This window comes from Hermetia illucens, chromosome 5, assembly GCF_905115235.1.
Source record: "Hermetia illucens chromosome 5, iHerIll2.2.curated.20191125, whole genome shotgun sequence".
Lineage (NCBI taxonomy): Eukaryota > Metazoa > Arthropoda > Insecta > Diptera > Stratiomyidae > Hermetia > Hermetia illucens.
Genome location: NC_051853.1, coordinates 105,311,697 through 105,332,160, shown reverse-complemented (window position 1 = coordinate 105,332,160; position 20,464 = coordinate 105,311,697). Strand labels below are relative to the sequence as shown.

General features: G+C 39.9%; 1 protein-coding gene across 2 annotated transcripts; it reads right to left on the bottom strand.

Moving 5' to 3' along the window:
* Nucleotides 1-7,353: 7,353 nt before the first annotated feature.
* LOC119657562 (ubiquitin carboxyl-terminal hydrolase MINDY-3 homolog) lies at nucleotides 7,354-18,881 on the bottom strand. 2 transcript variants are annotated; one of them, XM_038064521.1, is made up of 9 exons: nucleotides 18,575-18,880; nucleotides 9,454-9,587; nucleotides 9,199-9,396; nucleotides 8,965-9,138; nucleotides 8,749-8,902; nucleotides 8,553-8,690; nucleotides 8,247-8,406; nucleotides 8,013-8,172; nucleotides 7,795-7,941 (listed from the first exon to the last, which is right to left on the bottom strand). In XM_038064521.1, exons 1-9 carry the CDS (start codon nucleotides 18,687-18,689, stop codon nucleotides 7,795-7,797), a joined length of 1,380 nt encoding a protein of 459 aa, XP_037920449.1. In that variant the 5' UTR covers nucleotides 18,690-18,880. The 2 variants fall into 2 exon arrangements, with proteins under 2 accessions (XP_037920447.1, XP_037920449.1); XM_038064519.1 differs by having other exon boundaries at nucleotides 7,354-7,941; nucleotides 8,965-9,396; nucleotides 18,575-18,881.
* Between the last annotated feature and the right edge of the window lie 1,583 nt (nucleotides 18,882-20,464).

Here is a 20,464-nt window from a genome sequence, read left to right as displayed (position 1 = left end):
CGGGAAAGATATCAGTTGAGTCAGCTGTGAATGAAAATACCGGGATCAAATAGGGGAATTATCACGGGCGAGCGTAAAGCTTGACCGCATTGCCCTCTTTTGCGCCGTTATGATCATGAAATGAAGAAGAACATTAGACGTGGTTAAAAGATGGTTTTTTGTATGCGTGTTCTCATAAAAAATAAATTAAGATCACGTTTCCAGATGGCTATTCACTCTTAACCGTTCCATTTCAATTCAAACATTGAACTTAATCTTTTGAAGATGTATTAAATCAAACTAAACTCGAAATTTATTCGGTTGACACAACAGTCAACTGAAGAAATTTCTCCAGTTCTAATGAGCGAACTTCTGAATATAGTGAACACCATCTGCTTGAGACCCATGAGAAATACCAACAGAATAAAAGTTCTTAATATTTTCAAGAAAAGTGTTTGAACAAGTTTACTGTGGCCGACGGTAAAACATTTGCATCCAATCTAATATGACGTCACGCAAGTGAAGACCTTTGAACTTAATACAGTTGAGCACTCTTTTTTCCTCACGTTTTTCGTTTTTAGGTGTTATTTTTTATTTCTTTGATAATATTGATTTTTAAATTATGGGGTCCTCGGGACATTTACGTATATCTTAGATTTCAAATATCGTCACAGAAAAAAGTAGATAGTGGTCAAATCAGGCAAATATAGCGGCCATGTGGAATCAGTAGCCATGAATTCGTCATTTCCGACGATATCGGACGCCAGGGATGGTCAATGAGTCACCTCCCTCATCCTTGAGCCATACTACCTCAAGGATGAGAGAGGTAACACATTGACTATCACCGTTTTAGCTGTTCCTCTGCACCAAACAGTGACTCTAATGTTATATAATGACTACTCGTGTATGATTTGGCGATTGGTTTCGGCATAGAATCAATAACTTCACCAATTCAATAAGTCGCAGGGAGTGAAATATGCTTCATCCAACATGATGTAATGCGAAAATGCGTCACCAGAAACAACTTGTTTGATGACTCTCTTTGCATATTCCAAACGTTTACTATAATAAACTGGCAACACTTTTTGCGCATACAATAAACTGAATATAAATACTGAATAAGACTTGAACTGGCACAAAGATAAAACATTAAGAATGATACTGCACAATGTGGTCAATTCCGGATCCCGGTTAAGATTATCGTTCAGACGTCCCAGTCACGTTTTTCGGGACACTTTTTATTCTCCAAATACCAATTTTTCGAAAAGTTGCCGTATATCCGCTTGATAGTGTTTATTTCAAGAACTGTTCTTCTGTTGAAAATTTGTTTGAATTCACGTTGGTGTTTTACCATGCAATAATTAATTATTCTGAATACAAATTTATACAATTTTCGCTCGTTTAGCCGGCGTCTGATTTAGGATGATAAAAGTAACATTGAGTAGCGTTTGAAACGAATCAACAATATTTACACGACTTCCTTGTTTGTGTATGTTTTCTGTTTGCACTGTCTTGTTTTTTATCTTCTAAATGGAATTTTTCAATTTTAAATTATTCTATTAATTCATGAGAAGTGATAAGTAAACCTCTCTCTCAGCCATCGCACCTTTGAAGATGTAAAGAGATTTTGATTTAGTGTTTTATAAGACGATCTATTTTCGTTTAGAAATTAGTAAAACAAGGAGCAACCGTAAAGAACAGACAGGACGTGAGAGCAGCTCTGCAGAAATGTTCGCCGGGACGCACTTGCGTTCCGCCAGCTCGGGAAGATATAAGAGGTTCTTGACTCTCTATCTTCATCGTCATTGTGCAGAGCTTCAAGTGTACGATTAGGGGACCTGAACTCCACAAATACAGAAACCAGGGTTACAACTCATCCATACAAATAGAGTTAAATAAGCCCCAAAAATGCCATATGTACGATCCAACTTGAAAGTAGCGACTACCAAAGTCAGCTTCTGATGAAATGCGACTTTGCCTTGAGGTACCTAGCTATCCTGATACCTCTGCTGGGAGCTTAGGAAAAAAGAAAAGGGCCAACAAATTGAACAAAAGAAAAACAGCTAAAAATTAACAAGAAAAAACTTTTTATAAAAAGTATAAAAACATGAGAAAATGTATGGAAGTAAGAAGCAAATCGGAACTGGACCCATCAATATTTTTACTGTTAGGAACCTTAGAGAGAGAGAGAGATAGCTATGAATTCAATTTCCGGACAGTTCTCAGCAATATCTGAGACAGTTTTACTACTGGAAACAGATTTTGACCTTCGCATTTTTAAACTTTTGTCCTAGCTTTGAATAATTCCGGGATATAACTCATGTTTGTTTAAACAATTTACAATGAGGCTTTATTGCTGGACCATGCTCGCAATTACTTTCATCTTCTTTGATTACCTTTCATGCCAAGTACACCATGAACACCCTCTCTCGGAGTATAAACAATGTTTGGGCTTCTCGTTCTTAAAAAATTTATGATATGTAAAAGGTGATGAAGGTAGCTTTTTTTAATCAGACTGATCTTTTCTATGGTAAAAAAAGAAGACCAGGCAGACCCTGCCTAAGATGAAGTGATGGCGTAGGTCAAGACGCCAGACAGCTTTTAGGGATATCGAATTGGTGGACCTCGGCGCAAAGCTGGGATGTCTGGAGTTCCTTATTAAGGTAGGCCTAGACCGGATACCGGTTGTTGCGCCGTTGATGATGATGATCTTTTTGGCTACGATGTTTTGCTTTCATCAACGGTTCATGATTTAATTTTGGAAGGTGCGAGCTCCGCCACCACGATACCAAAGCTCCCCAAAACAATCGCTTGCCCCGACTAGGTAAGGGGTAAGATGATGGAACTCTGGGGAACATTCCATTCCTTTTGGCACTGTGTTATTCAACTGTACCAAGCCTGCAGTATATGTATGTTGGATTAATTAATACTTACCATATCTGCTAGGCACGCTCTGACGTCCTAGCAGCCTGTATAAGATAGAATATCAACGGTCCAGTGTGTGGAACATCTCAATAGTGTAGTGTTACTCATCAACGAAGACTTCCAATGCAGAGGAGAAGAAGGCTTTCCATGAACAGCAGAACACAGTCCAGAAGAAACTTCCTAAAGGTGACATTGCAATCATAATGAATAGGCTTGGACATATGATGAGGCCATAAAAACAACGGGCCTTCGGGAGAAAAAAAATTTATTGCTTTGGTCAGGGAGACAAAAAGTACCGCAAAAAAGACGATTTTTCTACCGTATACCGCATTATGAACTTGTAGGTGGCCCCAAGTCTTCCGATGGTCCTATGAGGAACATTAAGATTTGACTCTTCATTGACGAGGACCAAAAGCTAAAGTAATGAAAGAAACATTTCACCACGGCTCTCAACGGTATAACATCAGATGAAGTTCCAATACTTATTGATGAAATGGGTAGTTACCGTTTTATATGCATACGAACTGTTCCTCCAAAATCTCTACGAGGAGCTTTTCACCAGAACTCTTCCTATCTGTGCAGAGATGCTTTTTCCACTCATCCTTATCCTCGGAATCTGTTCATCCACTTCACCGCTTCATTGATTTCAAAAAAGCTTTAATTAGGGTGAGCACGGTGTGTATCCGGAATGTTACACTCAAGAGAGGAATTTCAACTTATGACGTCGATAAATGTCACGTGGCTCACAAGCGGAGAGCGACAAGGTCCCACCGAGTCATTGGCCTTAATGAAATGACTGGATTTGGAAAAAAGACAGGTAGAGTCGAGCTGAAGATGAACACAAATAAAAGCTCTTATATGAGAGCAGACAAGATCTTGCAGATCCTGCCTCAGATGGACCCATGACATAGGCCAAAACGACAGATCGCTGCTAACAATATCGAATTGGTAGATCTCGGCGTAAAGTCGGAATATCTGGATTTCCTTATTGAAGCGGGCATAGACCGAACACCGGTCATGATGTTCGATGCTATATTCTAGGTTCCATGAGTTCCTTATGTAAGAATATTGGGATGCACGATCACGTAAACTTTAATAGTATACTAGCCGCTCAAAAATTAGAATTCGCATATATGATAAAAACTTTTAAATTAGAGCAAGGAATTTATTTACATGTACCGCTCTGAAATTAGAATAAGTGGTTCCAATTTCCAAGCTTAATATTTCGTTTTCTGTTTACAAGGTATTTTCTTGTGATTTATTTCCCATTTTTTCAATATTCTCGTTTTTAAGGTTTTGTTTGTAAAACAAAACCTTATTAAAATCGGTTCAATGTCTGTCTGTCTGTCTGTCACAGGCACTTTTCTCAGAAACGGCTATACGGATTGACACGGTGAGAAGGTGGAAACTGTGGACCCCCGGACATGTAGTGAGTGATATCCTTCTACATTGAGATTTAGGGGGGTCCCCATACATGTAAAAGGGGAGTGTAAAATTTTTTTTCACCGAATATAGTCATCAAATGAAAGGTCTCGATTAGCACTTTTCGAAACCGGTCTTAGTTTTGAGATTTGTTAAGAAGGCGGGGAGTGGGAGGGGTGCAAAGTGATAATTTCTTTAACGGAGCCATTCTCAGAAACTGCCCAACCGAAAAATCTGAAAAAAATCATGAACCTGCCTCTATGCGGTACCCAGGTCTCAAAATACTCACCATATCGATATCTGTTCAAATTAAGTTAATAATAGTATATTACCGTATTTTTGGGAAAATTGAGTAAAACCCCCCTTAAGTTTATGTCAGAGTTATAAAAGTTGGTAGTAGTATAAAATATAATATGAAGCATATTATCTCCAAGTTTGATCAAAATCATACTATTAGTAACAAAGTTACAGTAGCTCAAAGTTGCCTTACCGTGTAAATTTACAACCCGAAGTACTAAATCTGATATGCTAAATGCATATTCTTGACGGGCTACGTATAAATGGGATAGTTCTACACTCAAATATACTCACACAAGAAACAAACAAAACCTTTCATACCTGAAGCGCCCAGCTTCCGGTTTTCCGACTTGTTTAGGTATGTTTATATACTAAATGTACTTCCGTAACTTTAAACCGTCTGACTACCAGTTGAATACCTTCGTTTAACACATTACTTTAGGCTAGTCTCGCTTTAGGGAGCCCGCAAGTCAGTGAATTGCTTACAACAAAGGGACGGTAGAGTATGAAGGGAATTGTTGGTTCAAAGAGCCCTCTGCCATCCGGTCGCCCATCAGTCGAGCTCTTTCTTCTTCGCAACAAGAGCTTGAACATACTGCGCAAATCGGGTCCATCTGTCAGCGCTCCTCACCATCTTTCACACAACTTTTGCTCATCCAACTTTCACTAAAAAACATATGATCGGCGTCATCCACCTGCTTAGAAACTGGGTAAAGAAAGAATAAATTCCACCATGCTTTCCGCTTCCACGCAATCTCTCTGCCTCTTGGGTATATGTTATCGTTCCTCATGAGTAACCACCTTCCTTGAGTTTTTTTCTTTGCATTTGTTGATAGTTTAACGTTCCTTTGCAAGAAGGATAAATTAAGTTTCTCTCACGACCACCACCACAATGGATTCTAGGAGAATGGTGGGACACATCAGCTTGTGTACCTTTGTTTGGATAGCGTCGGATCCGGGCGCGCTTCTTCCAGGTCTTTCATCGTGAAAAGTGCGCAATCCTCGGCGCCTTCCACGTTATTATCATTAGCCGGAACGAGTCCTTTTGTTCTGTATAAGTAAACAGTGTTTCGGCTAAGCCACAATATTTCTAGTGATCAGCAACAGTGAATAAAATTGTGAGGTCGTTAATTTTTTTTCAACATTACCAGGAACAAAAAACATTAAAAATGCTTGTTCAAACGGTGCCCAGTGCATTGAAGAAAGTTCAATCTGCAAAGCTATTCTGTATTCTACTTGGGATTCGATTTCTGAGGCTGTACAAGAAACGAATTGGAAGAAAGTTTAGAGCACCGTGTCGATAACACTGGCATGAATATCGCCGGGGAAAGTGACTTTTAAGAGGAAGACAATATTCTACTTGCAATTCTAATGTTTAGACAAGAAGCACAGAACTGTTCCGACTTCTGGAGCAAGTACATTATAAGCTTTCCGATTGGCATAATACACAATGTAAGGATTCCTGATTCTTGTAGGAAATAACAGGAGCACGGATCGAAAAATAAATTATCACATTATTGATCAAAAGTTAAATTCATCGAATAGCTGCGATTCCTAAGATCAGGAACTAAACATATGGGTCTCTCATGCAGAGGCAAATAATTTACCTAATGGTTTGCTTAGCTGGACTAACAAGAACTATTTATAAGTGTCCAAAATTGTTGCCATACAAAGTATTGGAGACAAAACTGTAAGCTTGTCTGCAAAAGCTGACAAAAGGCAATCTAAAATAAATAATTTCTTCACCTTCTAATCTCGTTATCTTATAAATTATAAATTTATACGCATAATTAATCTTCAATTATTTTTACATCATTAAAAACGGTTGGAAATTAGAAATTATAAGAAATGAGAATTAGGCAAAACTTTTTTCTAATTTTCCAGCGGCTACTGTATCTAATCCAATAATTTTACTTGAATAGATATCGAGAGTAATATTAGGCTTAGATGTATACAGGGACCACGTTTTTCGCAGATTTCTTGGTTGTGGAGTTTCTGTTACTGGGCCCTTGAAATAAATAATCATTTTCTAGCCCCCGGACTATCATCTTAACTTACAGCAAAACTAAGACCTACTTAGGTAAGTAGGGGCGTTTTTTTAGAGCTCCGCATGACTATTTTCGGTGAAATGAAAATTCACCATGTTTGGCATGTACAGGGAGCACCGCCCTCCTTAAACTCAGGCACCGATCTCCTCATTCACGACATAAATGGGGTTCACAGTTACAGCAACCACCACCCAGCTAATAGTTTCTTAGAAAAGTGCGAGAAAAAAATGAAATCGTTTTGGATTCAGTTCAATTGAATTAGAATATATCACTTATCCTTAATGAAATCGGTTTCAAGTGATGGAAAGGCGAGCGAGAAACAAAAATGCTGTCGCACTAAAGGGAGTTCTCCCTGTATGGTGTCCCATCTTCACTTGCTGGTACGCTGGAATGCTTGCAGCACTTTATTCAAAGTGATAAATAACAAAACGGATTGTCAATTATGTTGCCTTTTCTGCCCTAACTCCGCTCACTGGAGGTGGATGTACTATCAATATTAAATCAGTTAATTTCTTCGATAACCGCCAGCCTTTCAACCTTTTCTCTTCTTAACTGACAATGACCTAGAAAAGATAAATTGCATACTCCGCGTAAGCCCCAAATCTATTTACAGTTCTCAATTCTGTAGTCATTACTAGAAAACAAATTGCAATTCAGCCAACATTAGATAACACAATGTGAATATATTTAAAAATAATCTTTTTTATTACTAAAAAGCAAAAACAATAAATACTTATTCCATAAAAAGTGAAATATACACATCATTAATAGTAAACAGGTATTTGTCAATTTTAGTAATTGATTGAAGGAAATTATGTTTCTATTTAGTAGAAGAGTAGTCATATTAGTAGTATTGGAAAGATAATTGAGAATTGTATGTTATCAGCATTTGATAACTCTATTATTTTGGTCTTAGATATAACTTTGTTGCTTTTTAACTGTTCATATTTTATTGTTTATGATTTTGCTTGTTTTTACCCATTACATACATAGCATTTCATTTGTGTAAGTGGTTTGTTCATTGCATTTATTCAACTGGAACATAAATTTGCGAAAGTCTGTGTTGTACGATAAAATCATAATAATAAAATATCATCTTTTCTTTGAAGTAAAAGTATTGTGGTCAATTTAGAGATGGCACTCCGTCATGCCAGTTAACTTCGATATTCGGCCACTTGGTCTGGAGGCACGTTAGCATATGATTGGAAGAACTACACATGACTTTCAAGTCACTTTCGAGTAAAATTGCAGTGCCCTTGCGATACTTTACCTACAATTTAAGAAAGGTTTCGTGGCATAGTGATTTGAATAAGAGTATCAATATATAGAAAAGTTGCTTACTTTGTTCGCTAGATTTGACCCGGGTATTCCATTATAATGCATTAGGTCAAACGTGTCTGGAGTGGATCGTTGGTCTATCGGAAAGAATTCGTCCATGAATGCATTAAGCAAAATGATTCCTAGATTTTCAGGATCCAATTTTTTACGCATTATATCAACGCTAGAGGTTCATAAAAAGGTTGAAATTTGAAAATGATTCAATTGAACTTGATTTTTATTTCAAATATGTCTTACTATTCAGGATCACTAACCAAATCGAGGGCAGATAATACGTCACCCAATAGAGCACTGGGTATGAAATTATTGCCATCTGGGTCGTACGATTTAAATACTCTGCGAGCCGTTTCGCATGGCGTTTCGGGTGACACGAGTCGTTTTTCATTACTAAATAAAACTGGAGGAGAAGAGATGACTTTTATAGCTTATAAAACATAAATTCCTAGTGAACAATTATTAATTAATCCAAAATAACCTTTCGAAGCGAATATGCCAATCTTACTCAGTAGCACTATCTAAGGTTAATGCAAAATTTGAACTTACCTGTTAAATGCGTCTCAGATCCCATCACCCAAACTGGATTTTTTGGATTTTTATAGAAAGAACCTACTGTGCAATAACGCATTTGTTCCATTAGTGTAATGAATCCGACGTCTGCTTGCTGGTTAATACCCCGTAATTCTACAAAATGCAAACTAATGAAACAATTCGGGACCTAGCTCAACATTTTTGTGCTTACTTAAACCACCGACATCTTGGTCATTGTCCCATACATGGGGAACTGCTCTTCCAGTTAGCATCAGATTTATAAGCCCTTGGGATCCATATCCGTATGTATTATGTATCAGTGGCTCTGATGTGTCTGATAATTCACTAGTTACATTCCCTATACCCTACACACAATATATTATGAATATGTATTGTTTTTAGGGATAATTGGTAGAATTGGTCTAACCTTTGTTAACAAAACAGTGTACATGAAAAGTAGAACTCCGTATGGACCGGATAGAGCATTAAAATTTTCTGTGTAATACTTTTCTACCTGCTCGATTGATTCGAAGTTTAATACCCCTAATCGCTCATGGAATTCTTTTGGTGATAATTCGCGATGCTCTGGCTGGACATTGTGCTGCAATAATAAAGTGTGATACAATGCAATTCGATTAGTTATAGAGGAAATTATATATACGGCTGTATTGGGGTCTTCACGCTGCATCTCATCATCAGCCGTAGATCTAATATTGCCCTCGCTGTCCTCATTTGCATTTTCTTTGGCTTCAGTGCAAACTTCCGGCAATGTTACGATTCGGTAATGTGTAACTTTACATTTCATTAATATGTTGCACAACGCCTGTATTAACAAACGCTTACATTTGTCTAATGTTAGCTGAAAGGAAGGGAACATTGTAAAATAGAGCCACTGTGAAGTGAATATGAAGTTTACATCGCTAAAACTATGACCAGGTGTTTCCATTAAAAGTATTTTCAAAAGAAATGCTTGTACAGGAGCTATCACAGCGCAGGGACCGCCTTGTTTTTGCACTAAAGCTGAAGGTTCGATATCGGTAAATTCAAAACCTGGGAAAGTAAATAATAATGTATATAAGACTATAAATCCTGATATTGTACCATATTATATTGTTTTCTCGCACGCTAAAATAAATGATTTTATAGAACAATTTTTATGCAGAAGAAGCGGCGGCAAATTGTTTAGAAATTAAGGAGTTCATTAAATTATATGATGTGTTCACTTTAAATTTGATACTTCTTTTCAGCATGAAATTAAACAGAGAGATCACTTCCTAATCTATCCGGGTAATATTCTCATTATATTTTGTAAGCCACCACCATTGTTGGCAATCTCTGGGAATGTGCTTCAATCGTCCCCCAGAGGTAATCAATGATTTTCCTCAATTATTGAACGCGATTTCACACCTCCAGCCCTACTGCTACCTCCACGCTGGTAACTTCTCGGCAATGCAAAGAGACAAATAAGAAAGGGAAAATTGCGAGGTCTTTGCGGCATAAAATAGACATAAGTCGACAGATTCTTTAGGTTTGGGGACTGTGCCTGTCGGACGCAACCTGTTTACAGCATAATATTGCCCTGGAGCCCGAAACAAGTGGATGTTGATCTGAAATGTAACCACGGCTACAGCAACGCAAAAAAAAGTACGTTCGCTTCCGATTCAGAGCTGGCCCCTTTTAAAGCATTGTCAAATAGGGCGAAAAGTATGAAATAGATGCCTTCGCAGTCCAGGAAACTAGATTTTTAGGTAGTGACGCATTTGACTGTCAAACGGATACTATTTTTAAAAGCAGAAAAAGGTCTGGAACACTGTAATGAGACATAGTTTTGTTACAGATTTTAGGCCAATCCATAAAAGAATTATGGTTATGAAATTACTACATACTAGACAAATAGGTCGAATTAAGATGTACAGCTAACAAGGTCTGCAAAAAGAAGAAAAGCAAGCATATAGCACTGGATGTGCACAATAAGAGAGGCGCTGACATCGGTCTCGAAAGAGATCACAATCTGATGGTTGCTTACGTTCGCTGGTGTGTTGCGTTTGCCACTTCTCGTAGAGTTGGGAGATCTGTGACTCCCTCAACTTCAGACCAGTTATATGATCCAGCTGTCACTCGACAGGAGAACAATCTTGCTGATCGGACAGCAGATACACAGCGCAACCCGCCTGAGAATATTGATAAGCATTGGGCTGTGATCAATAATGCTCTTTTCTCGGATGCTACGCCGGTCGTTGCCCACGTCGCGAAGGGGTGGTTTAAGAACTGGCTGGATTAGGGCCGCTGAGCCTGAACATCTCCCCATAGAATTATTTGTCGCTGAACCCGCAGTTACTGCAAATCTGCTACTTCCACTCGTACGGAATTCTTGGGAATCCGAGACCTTTCTCACAGAGTGATGATGGCTAAGATTCCAAAGGGGCAACCGTTTTGAATATGACAATTGAAGAGGTATCTGCGTGCACTCTGCCGTTGCATATAAAAAAAGCTCAAATAATATTGGGACGCAACAAAGAACATCTCGGAAGCTTCACTGACAAGTAGCAGGCTGGTTTCTACTCCGAATCCTTCTGGATTAACACATCATCATTGCGTGGAGTTTAGGTCTTCGCTACACCAGTTCTTCGTTAATTTCGAGAAAGCTTTCGATAGCATAAACGGAGCGTATATGACGTACGCAGAAGGGGAACTCCGGAGAAACTAATAGCTATTATCATATATGATCGCGTAAAATGGCAGGTGCGGCACCGAGGCAAAATCTCACGAGGATTTCGAGATATAAAGCGGAGCCTGGCAGGGTTGCATCTTATCATTGATATTATTTCTTTGTTATCGGTGGCATTCTTCATGCTGCCTTGTCCGGAGAACGTGGAGGAATTCAGTAGACGATGTCATCTTGCCTCAAGCACCCCGACGACGCTGATGACATCTGTTTGCTTTCATAGACCTTGGCCAAATGACTCTGGATTTGAAAAGAGAGGCAAGCAGAGTCGGTCTGGTAAGGTTCGCACTCTTCCTATGTGCGTTAATGAGTAGAGCGTCGACGACGTCGCTCAATTTGTATATCTAGGAAGCGAGATTTCTGATGACGGTGGCACCGAACTGAATGTTGTCCGACGCATTAACAGCGCTAGATCCGCTTTCGCTGCTTAAATCTGCAAATACAATTATCTCAACACCAAGATAAAAGATTCTGTGTTGTTATATGGGAGTAACACAAAGTTGACTCCAAGCGTACATCTTGACCTGTCTGCGTCACATAATCGGAATACGCTGACCTGATACTGCCACAAAAGAACTTGTTCAGTGCACAGGCTGCGAACGATGGCGCGTTGATGTGCAATATCCACCGTAGTAAAGTAAAAAGCTACCATATATATAACACTGATGCTGGCAAGATATGCAGATTAAACTTAACGAACTAAAAACTGAAAATACACTTTGTAGGAACGCAGCGAGGAATTTTATTGGAAACATGGAGCAGATAAAAAGTCTATAATAATTTGAGGAGCTACTTAATGCGACAACACAATCTTTGCACATTGAAGGATGCCTCCACCACCTCTCGGAGAAGACAATCAGAAAAAAAGCGCCGATTGTAGTTGGAATACCTCCGTAGCTACTAAAAGCAAGGAGTATGAGGATGTCGACCAAGCTTCATGAGTTCCTAAATACGGTTCGTTCTGAAAAAAATATGCCGGGAAGATTGACGCAAAAGTGTCATAGTCCCATTTATAAAAAAAACGAGAACTGTTCTGCATATGTTACAAATTGCTATTGAAAATAACAGAAAGAAGGCTCGAAACCTTCTCAAAAATTTTATTGGAGAATTTAAAATAATAAAAACTTGTTTTTTCTATTCGCTAGTGTTGAACCACTTGTTCCCTTCATCAGTGCTAACAGTGAGTTGGGAACAAATGGTTCTCGAAATATCGGCATTTTCAAAATATAAATCAAATTAGCGAATAGGAAAAACAAGTTTTTATTATTTTAAATAATTTAATCGCTAGAAATATAACGGAATTACACTCAAACCAGGAAGAATTTTTATGTGGGAAGTTAATGATTGATCAGATAATCTCAGTGAGACAGAAGTCTTGGGAATATAACGTTGTTGTTTATCAAATTTTCTTTCATTTCAAATCGCCATACGGCGCCAAGTACGTTCCAATAAACTTTGATGATCTTACGATTTTGAAGTTCCTTCTGTCTAGTGCTCAAATAAATCTACAAAACCACCTAACAGGGTATCTTGGCAAAAACGCCAATCAGACAAAACCTGACACTTTTGTGTATTTAGGGGCAACTCTTCGATATTCTGCCCATTAATGCAGATAGGAAGAGTACGATGACTAGTCAGACGAAGAAACTTTGTATTTGATGGAGCCCATCTTTAGTTTGATTCTACTTGCCTCCTTTAAATTCAGAGCAATTTGCCAAAGACCATAGAGTAAACAGATGTCATCTGCGTAGTTGCGCTATTGTTATGTGTTTGAAGCAAAATATCATAGTTCATTGAACTCGCTAACGTCTCCGAATAAGGCAGAATGAAGAACTTAATCGATAAAAAGAAGAAATAATATCGGTGGAAGGAAATTACTCTGAGATTTTACCTTGATGCAACAAGTGATCTTTTCCGGTATCATGTCCTTCCGACAATAATTTTTAGTTTCTCCGGAATGGTGGACAGGCACCATGGAACACTCCAATTACCACTCGAGAAGTCTAAAATCCTCGAAGAAGCGGATATTCAGCAATATATGATGATCTATATATTCTTCCCAAGACGATGTCCCTGAGCGGAATAAAAGGACCTTGATCGAGGTAGTTCGGTCGAAGGCAATCGCGCATGATTGCAAGTTTAAAAAACGAAACTCTTCAAGAAACTTAAATCAGGACTACTGATGAGGAATGGATCGGAACGCTTTCGTTGCTCCTCGCTTCAGTTGCAAGGCATACGTGGTCGCCAAATCATCTGCCAATCAAAAATTCTACCCGAGAGCCCTGAAGGACGAGATCGTAGCTTGCTCAGAAAATTCTGCAGTATCGAGCAAGCATCTTAGGAGACCTTGTGGATAAGGATTTTCAAAACGAAAGAGAAGCTTCTCTCACTAACAGCATTCGCACAGTACTTCGTATAAGGACAAAATCGAACTAATATAAGTGCTGCTTCTTGAGGTAGACGGAAAACATCGAAAACTGCACCGCTATAAGAATGAAAGATATCGTAAAAGATATAGTTCTTGAGAAACGACTTACTAAGCCACTTTTAATTTCACTTTCAAGCTAATTTGACATAATTCGACATCACCGCGGTCTATCTTAACAGAGTCATGCCTCAACATTTTCATGAATCTCGTGGAATAAGTAGACAGCGCCATACGCGCGAAATCTAAGGAATTTGTACCGAATTTTGGGACTCTAAGAACCGTCATAACGACAATCAGAGCACCGAGAAAATCACCCAAAACCGATTCTATCATGCCCGCTCGAAATATTGATTTACAGAACCAATTCATCGAAAAGCACTACACTTTGTTGAGATTGTTTAATCTCAACGTAATCAATGACAGCCGACTTTCTGGCTACCACCAAACACCTTTTTGCTTCGACGAACTGGGACTGGTAAGCAATGTAATTGAAACAAAAGCCGAAAAATTTGGGTGAAGGAATTGAAAATCCAATTCAAACTCCACTTCACTCCATAGCTATTCCGTTTTGGAGAGTATTGCATATTATTTTCACTTGAGTTAAAATCTGCTTTTACGACCAGAGTTGAGCATTTCTAAACAAGTATATAGAAGTTCACACTTCTAATATATATAAAAAAATATGGGAAGCTGCAACCAGATTATTTATTTATTAGTTTCTCGACGAGTATTACCGCTTTTGCATATGAACAACTGAAATCACCCGGAGCAGATGGTATCTTCCCAGCACTAATCCAGAGAGGCAGGCTAAAGTTGTCTTCATTGCGAAAGCGGGTAAAAAGTCATAGACAACTACATTAGAACTAACGTTCTAAACCGCAATCCCCTACATCAATGTTAACACGCTTCCCGGGCAGGACGGTCAACTGAAACTGCTCTGCATCAGCTGGCGGATTTACTACGGGATGCCATAGAATAAAAAGACATAGCATTGTGTGCGTTTTTGGATAACGAAGAAGTATTTGACAACACATACACACAGAGATACAAGCCGCAAGGGAGTGGGAAACATCCTGGCTTTCTGGATGGCCAAAATGCTAGAGAGTACGCGAATAGAAGTGCCGGCAGGTACAAATGCTATTGTCATGAATACTACTCACGGTTGTCCAAAAGGCAGGGTACTATCGCCGCTAATGTGGAGTATGGGAGCTCCTGGACGTGCTACAAATACTGGAATACAAATCCAAGGTTACGCGGATGCGATTGTTTTAATTTGTAAGGGCAAATATGAGGATACCCAATGTGATAGATTCCAAACTGAACTAAGAGTTACGAGTGCCTGGTGCAGGAAGGATGGATTGCGCATCAAGCCAGCCAAAACCACTATTCACTAGAAAATGTAAACTTGATCACTTGAGAGCCATAAGGTTACGTGACATGGAGGTGAAACAAGAAACAGAGGTCAAATATTTGGGAATTACACTAGACCAAAAATTGCTCTGGAAGATGCATGTCGGAAACACTTTTCGGAAAGCTACGAGGGCTCTGATGATTTGTAGGTCCATAGCAGGAAAAACGGAGCTGCAGCCCGAAGATAATACTTTGAATATATATTGCAGTAGTAAGTGCGGTGCGGACTTCCCCTTAACAGAATAATAATAAGGAAGGCGTAAGAAAGGATGTTGTGAAAGATGCGAGACAGGCTGCACCAAGATGAAGGGCGACTAAAAGTAATTCAACGGATAATTTTGATATTACTTACTTAACTAAGTTTACTTAGTAATTGTCCAGCAATGTAAGCTACCAAGAACACTTTCGTCCAAGCAAACATAAATCCGAAGTAGGATCCATATTGCTTGCGTGAAGCTTTTTCGCCTTATCAGCTATTGAGAACGTCGTCCAGCCAATGTGAAACAATTTTTTTGGCAAATTACTGGGGTAAATTATAGAAATTACCAATATTTCTGTACTTATCCAATTTGAAGCAAAGTATCAACATCCAGAATTTTTGGAATTTCGATGACTACGGAAGCAGCGAATTAAGGAGCTCAAGATTTTTAGCTTCCAAAGCCTCAACAAAATGCTAGGGCGTCCACGACAGTCGACGTGGCAGGACGGGCCCCGCTCCTGTCGAGAAATGGCCATGGACGGCGTTGGGACGTAAGCAAGTCAGTCCGAACAAAACGAACACGTGTCTGCACGCTAAATGTTGGCACCCTAACTGGAAAGACCGAGGAACTCGCAAGAGCCCTTCGGAAAAGGCGCATTGATATCTGCTGTCTGCAAAAACGTGAACACGGCAAAAATGACTATAAACTTCTCTATTTTGGTAGCAAACACACTCAATATGGTGTTTGCATTGTCATCTTAGAGGGCTTCCGTGATGTCATTAAAGAAGTCGAACGATTTGATGATCGGCTGATGAAGCTCGCCATTATATCAGCTGATCGCACTATTCACTTCTGCACCGCGTTCGCACCACAGACAGGTCGACCTGATACCGAGAAAGATGCCTTGTAGCAACTTATCGATGAAAAGACGTATCACATGCCTACTGACGACTATACCATCATTGCTGGCGATCTTAATGGTCATGTGGGTGAAGGCAAGAGGTCCTATGGCGGAAAGGGGTTCGGAGCGCACAGCGCGAGCGTATAATCGATTTTGCAGACACACATGACCTTGTACTTATGAATACATGGTTCACCAAACGATTGTCTCATCCTCCTAAATTTTTTATTGGGAACAGTAAAAAGCAAATCGACGATATTCTCATAAGACGCCGACATTTTACCACTGTCACTGATTGCAAAGCCGTTCTCTATGAAACCGGTAAAACGGCGTGAGGAACGCACTGGCCCGCTGCGCATTAAATGGTGGCCATTTCGTGGGAAGAAAGAAGATATGATCTCAATCACGCGATTACCGACCATTACGAATGTGGAGGAATCGTGGAACCAAATGAAAGACACGATCCACAAAGCCGCCTCTGCAACCCTCGGGGTCACTAAGCTGGGTAAGCGGTACGTCAGTCGAAATACTTGGCTTTATAATAACGATGTTGAAATGAAGGTCCGTAAAAAGAAACGCCTCTACCACAAATTCGACGATAAAACGCTGGCCAATTGGCAAATTTATAAGAACGTCAACCTGGAAGCAAAGCAGTAGCTGTCACCCGAGCAGACCATTACAAAAATCTTTACGATAAACTGGACACTCCGGATGGCGACAAAGATCTGTATCGACTTGCCAAAAGCCGTAAAGAACGCATACAGGATATCGAACACTTCTGTTGCGTTAATGACAAGAACGGTACTTTGTCTACCAACCGTCGAGCGGCACGGGATATGCATCTGATAGCAAAAATGATCTCGAGCAACTTGTCCGGAAATGGAATGATCGCTTCATGCAACACGGTCTCAGATTGAATCTAAACAAAACTGAATTTTTGACGACCGATCCCCAAATAGGCACAATCACCTTCAGCGGCAGTGATCTTCCCAGAACTGAGCGGGTTAAATATCTCGGGTCAACGCTATCAGCCAATGGAGAACTGCGTTATGAAATTGTTCCACGCATTAACGCAACCTGGATGAAGTGGCGTTCCATAACTGGTGTTCTTTGTGATCGACGATTCAACGAACGTCTGAAATCTAACACTTACTGCAATGTCGTCCGTCCTGTCGCTCTCTACGGATCTCAGTGTTGGCCGACTATAAAAGACGATGAACGGCGTCTTGCGGTAATGGAGACGAAGATTTTGCGTTGCACTAGCGGCGTGACACGTTTTGATCACATCCGAAATGAGGATATCCGCGATCGTTATGGGGTTGCACCGATCGTGGACAAATTGCTAGAAAGGCCTCTTCGATGGTATGGTCATGTAATTCGCGTTAACGAGAATTTAGTTGCCAAGATTGGTCTGAACATCAAAGTCAATGGTAAACGACCAGAAGGCAGGCTGATACGCTGGATGGGGATTTAAATGGCGAAAACGATCACGACGAGCCGACCCCGCTTATGAACGGGACAAAGGTTGAAGAAAAAGATGATTTTTAGCTCCCAATTAACGCAGTCGACAAGCCAACATCCTATTGGAAGATTTTCTTACTACCAGATATAATAACCTAAATAAGACGGTAGGCTGTTCATTTACAAGAATGAAGAGCGATAAAGCCTCAACCCTCATGAATAAAAATTAGATCTAAGCTCCTAATTTTAAAGCACTTTCTAAAACACAACTGTTTATCGTTAAGAAGTCAGGAAACCGAGAGTTGAATACACACAAAGCCATAAATTTCCCACTAAAAAAGCAAAAATTTGAGATCACCCTGTGTCCTGCTTAGACCAAAATTAATTAAACTTGCTGCTTCATAGTTAAAGCAGATGACTAAAAGCAACTATTCCTAAATTTCAAAGGGGTCATTCACACAATAAATTTTCGCTAGCGTTTCCATCTAAATTTCCCACGGGCTCGGTATGCATTAGAATTTCCAACTTGAAGCACTGCGATGATAAATTAGCGAATGAAATATTATTCCAGTCCCAGATGAGATTAAAGCATTTGCTCCAGGCAGGCAACGAACTTTTTGAAACTAAAACATGAATTAATGGCTAAAGAAACATTTAGAGCACAAACGTAAATGAATCAGCAATGGCAAAAGAGGGAATATTCAATAGCCGGAACTGGGTTTTGTTGGAAGCAAACGACCGTAAACAAATCTGACGCCAATCCGAAAATCTATACAGCTGTTGACGTAACACACCTAAACAAAGTCCCCTCCTCAATATTCCAATAAGCCCCGGAAGAAACACTGAAGCCTTCCTAGAAACACTTTCCAATCACACCGTTATAGCAGCAATTGACTTAAACTAATTACGAACCCTGCGACCATCGTCTAAAAACATCCAATCGGATACTTGGACCCCAAAGTAAATTTCGAATCTCCTTCAGCTCGCGTTCGTCATTCGAATTTGAGGCACTGGAATTGTCACCCATATTGATTTGAACGAAAATTATTTGTCACTGCAAACAGAACACACTTGGACCCGGTGGACTTCTCACGGGGCGATCATTGACATTCACGAAATATGAACAGATAAAAATGAATCTTTTCTTTTTCACGACATGAAGCAAAGCCCAATGTATTTCAGGTTATTTTGTAACAAAGTGAAGTTGGTGTCAAATACGTGCCAATGTTTTAATTGCGTTTTGCCTGGTGTAGTTACAGCGGCACATAGGTTTGATGCTTTGGCGGAGCGTTCAATGCAGCCTTGTCGGACGTGACGTCATATGCCGGTATGAGCAGCAAGCTGATATGCATTGTCAGGAAACTTTTCACGCAAACTACTACTAATAACGCCTTACATTCTCCATTTGAGCAAACTATGCAGCACTTTCTAAATTAATTTGAAGATTTAATTTTTGCAATGGTTTTGCCATTGTTCTCAAACTCGCCTTCGTTTCCCTTTAGTAACGAAATAAATCTAATATACCGAGCTTTTACAGATACGGGTTTCCACTATCGAACAGAAACTATGACTGACTTTCGTCAAGCCACCTCTATAGATAGTGAAGCAGGAACATCTAATCGACGGAGCGTGCACTGCGAAACCGATGTGGCCAGGAGCCACTTACGAATGGCGCTGTGGACGATAACTCCGCTAGGGATAAGCTGGCGCCAGAAGTATGGATCAGTGTTAGAGCTGATTATCATCAGTTAGCATTTCCTGGAAGGAAAGCAGTATTGCCCGTTTTAATTCCCCCAGATGGTTCGCGGGTACTAATTCCCAGATTTTCTTGGTTCATGCGTCATTAAAATCATCGGCGCCTGGGAGAGCGTGAAGTTCAATATTGTCACATGCGATAAAATTTCCAGGAGGCTAGTTGCTCACCTTTAGTTTCCAGAGGATCCAAGGATAAGGATAAGCTCCGAATAGATAAAGACAAGGCCGAATCGTACAACGGCTCCAAAACAAATAGACACTGATTGGGACAAGCCTAGATCATGTATCCTCGGTAAAAAGAGTCTGCACTCCTTTCTGTATTCTGATCTAATTTTTAGCAAACCAACTGTGGTAAAACTGAAGCATACGGCTTATATGGTTCATAATGGATCAGCACCACCAGAGGAGCTACAACATCTACCGTCTATCATCGCAGCAAGGAAGGCAACCTGTTTGTATGTTGCGATAACAATGCGGGACACACTCTTTGGGGCAGTTCGGAAACCAACGAAAGTGGTGAGTTTTTCTTCGATTTCATTATTAATACAAAGCTATCAATATGTAATAGGAATATCACAACAACGTTCTACTTACTACAGCCCGGGAAATTGTGACTGACAATGGGACTTTTACGGTGGAGAACTGGAGAGCGTCTAATCGAAGATCCTTTTCGGATCGCAGATGGATACTTTCCAGTCTGAATTCCGCTGTGGGGGTGTTAAGAGACCCCAGGAAGATCGGTTGAAGGAAATCTTGTCAAGTTATCAAGATCAAGCTCCCCAGCGCTCCCAATGGCCCCATTGGTATGACAGACGAACTAATGTCCGAGGTTGGAGCCTTGGAGGAGGCATTTGAAATCCCCTTTACAGTTTCAAGCCCCTGCAAATTACAGCAAAAAGACATTGCCTCAGGTACAACTAGAGCTTTGTACTGCTACACTTCGTCCCAATTTATCTCTATATTAAATACCTTATATCGCGCAGGTCCTCATATTGAATAATGAAGGCCTTCCCGCATTGTAATATCGTAGATGAAGCACCTCGGGAA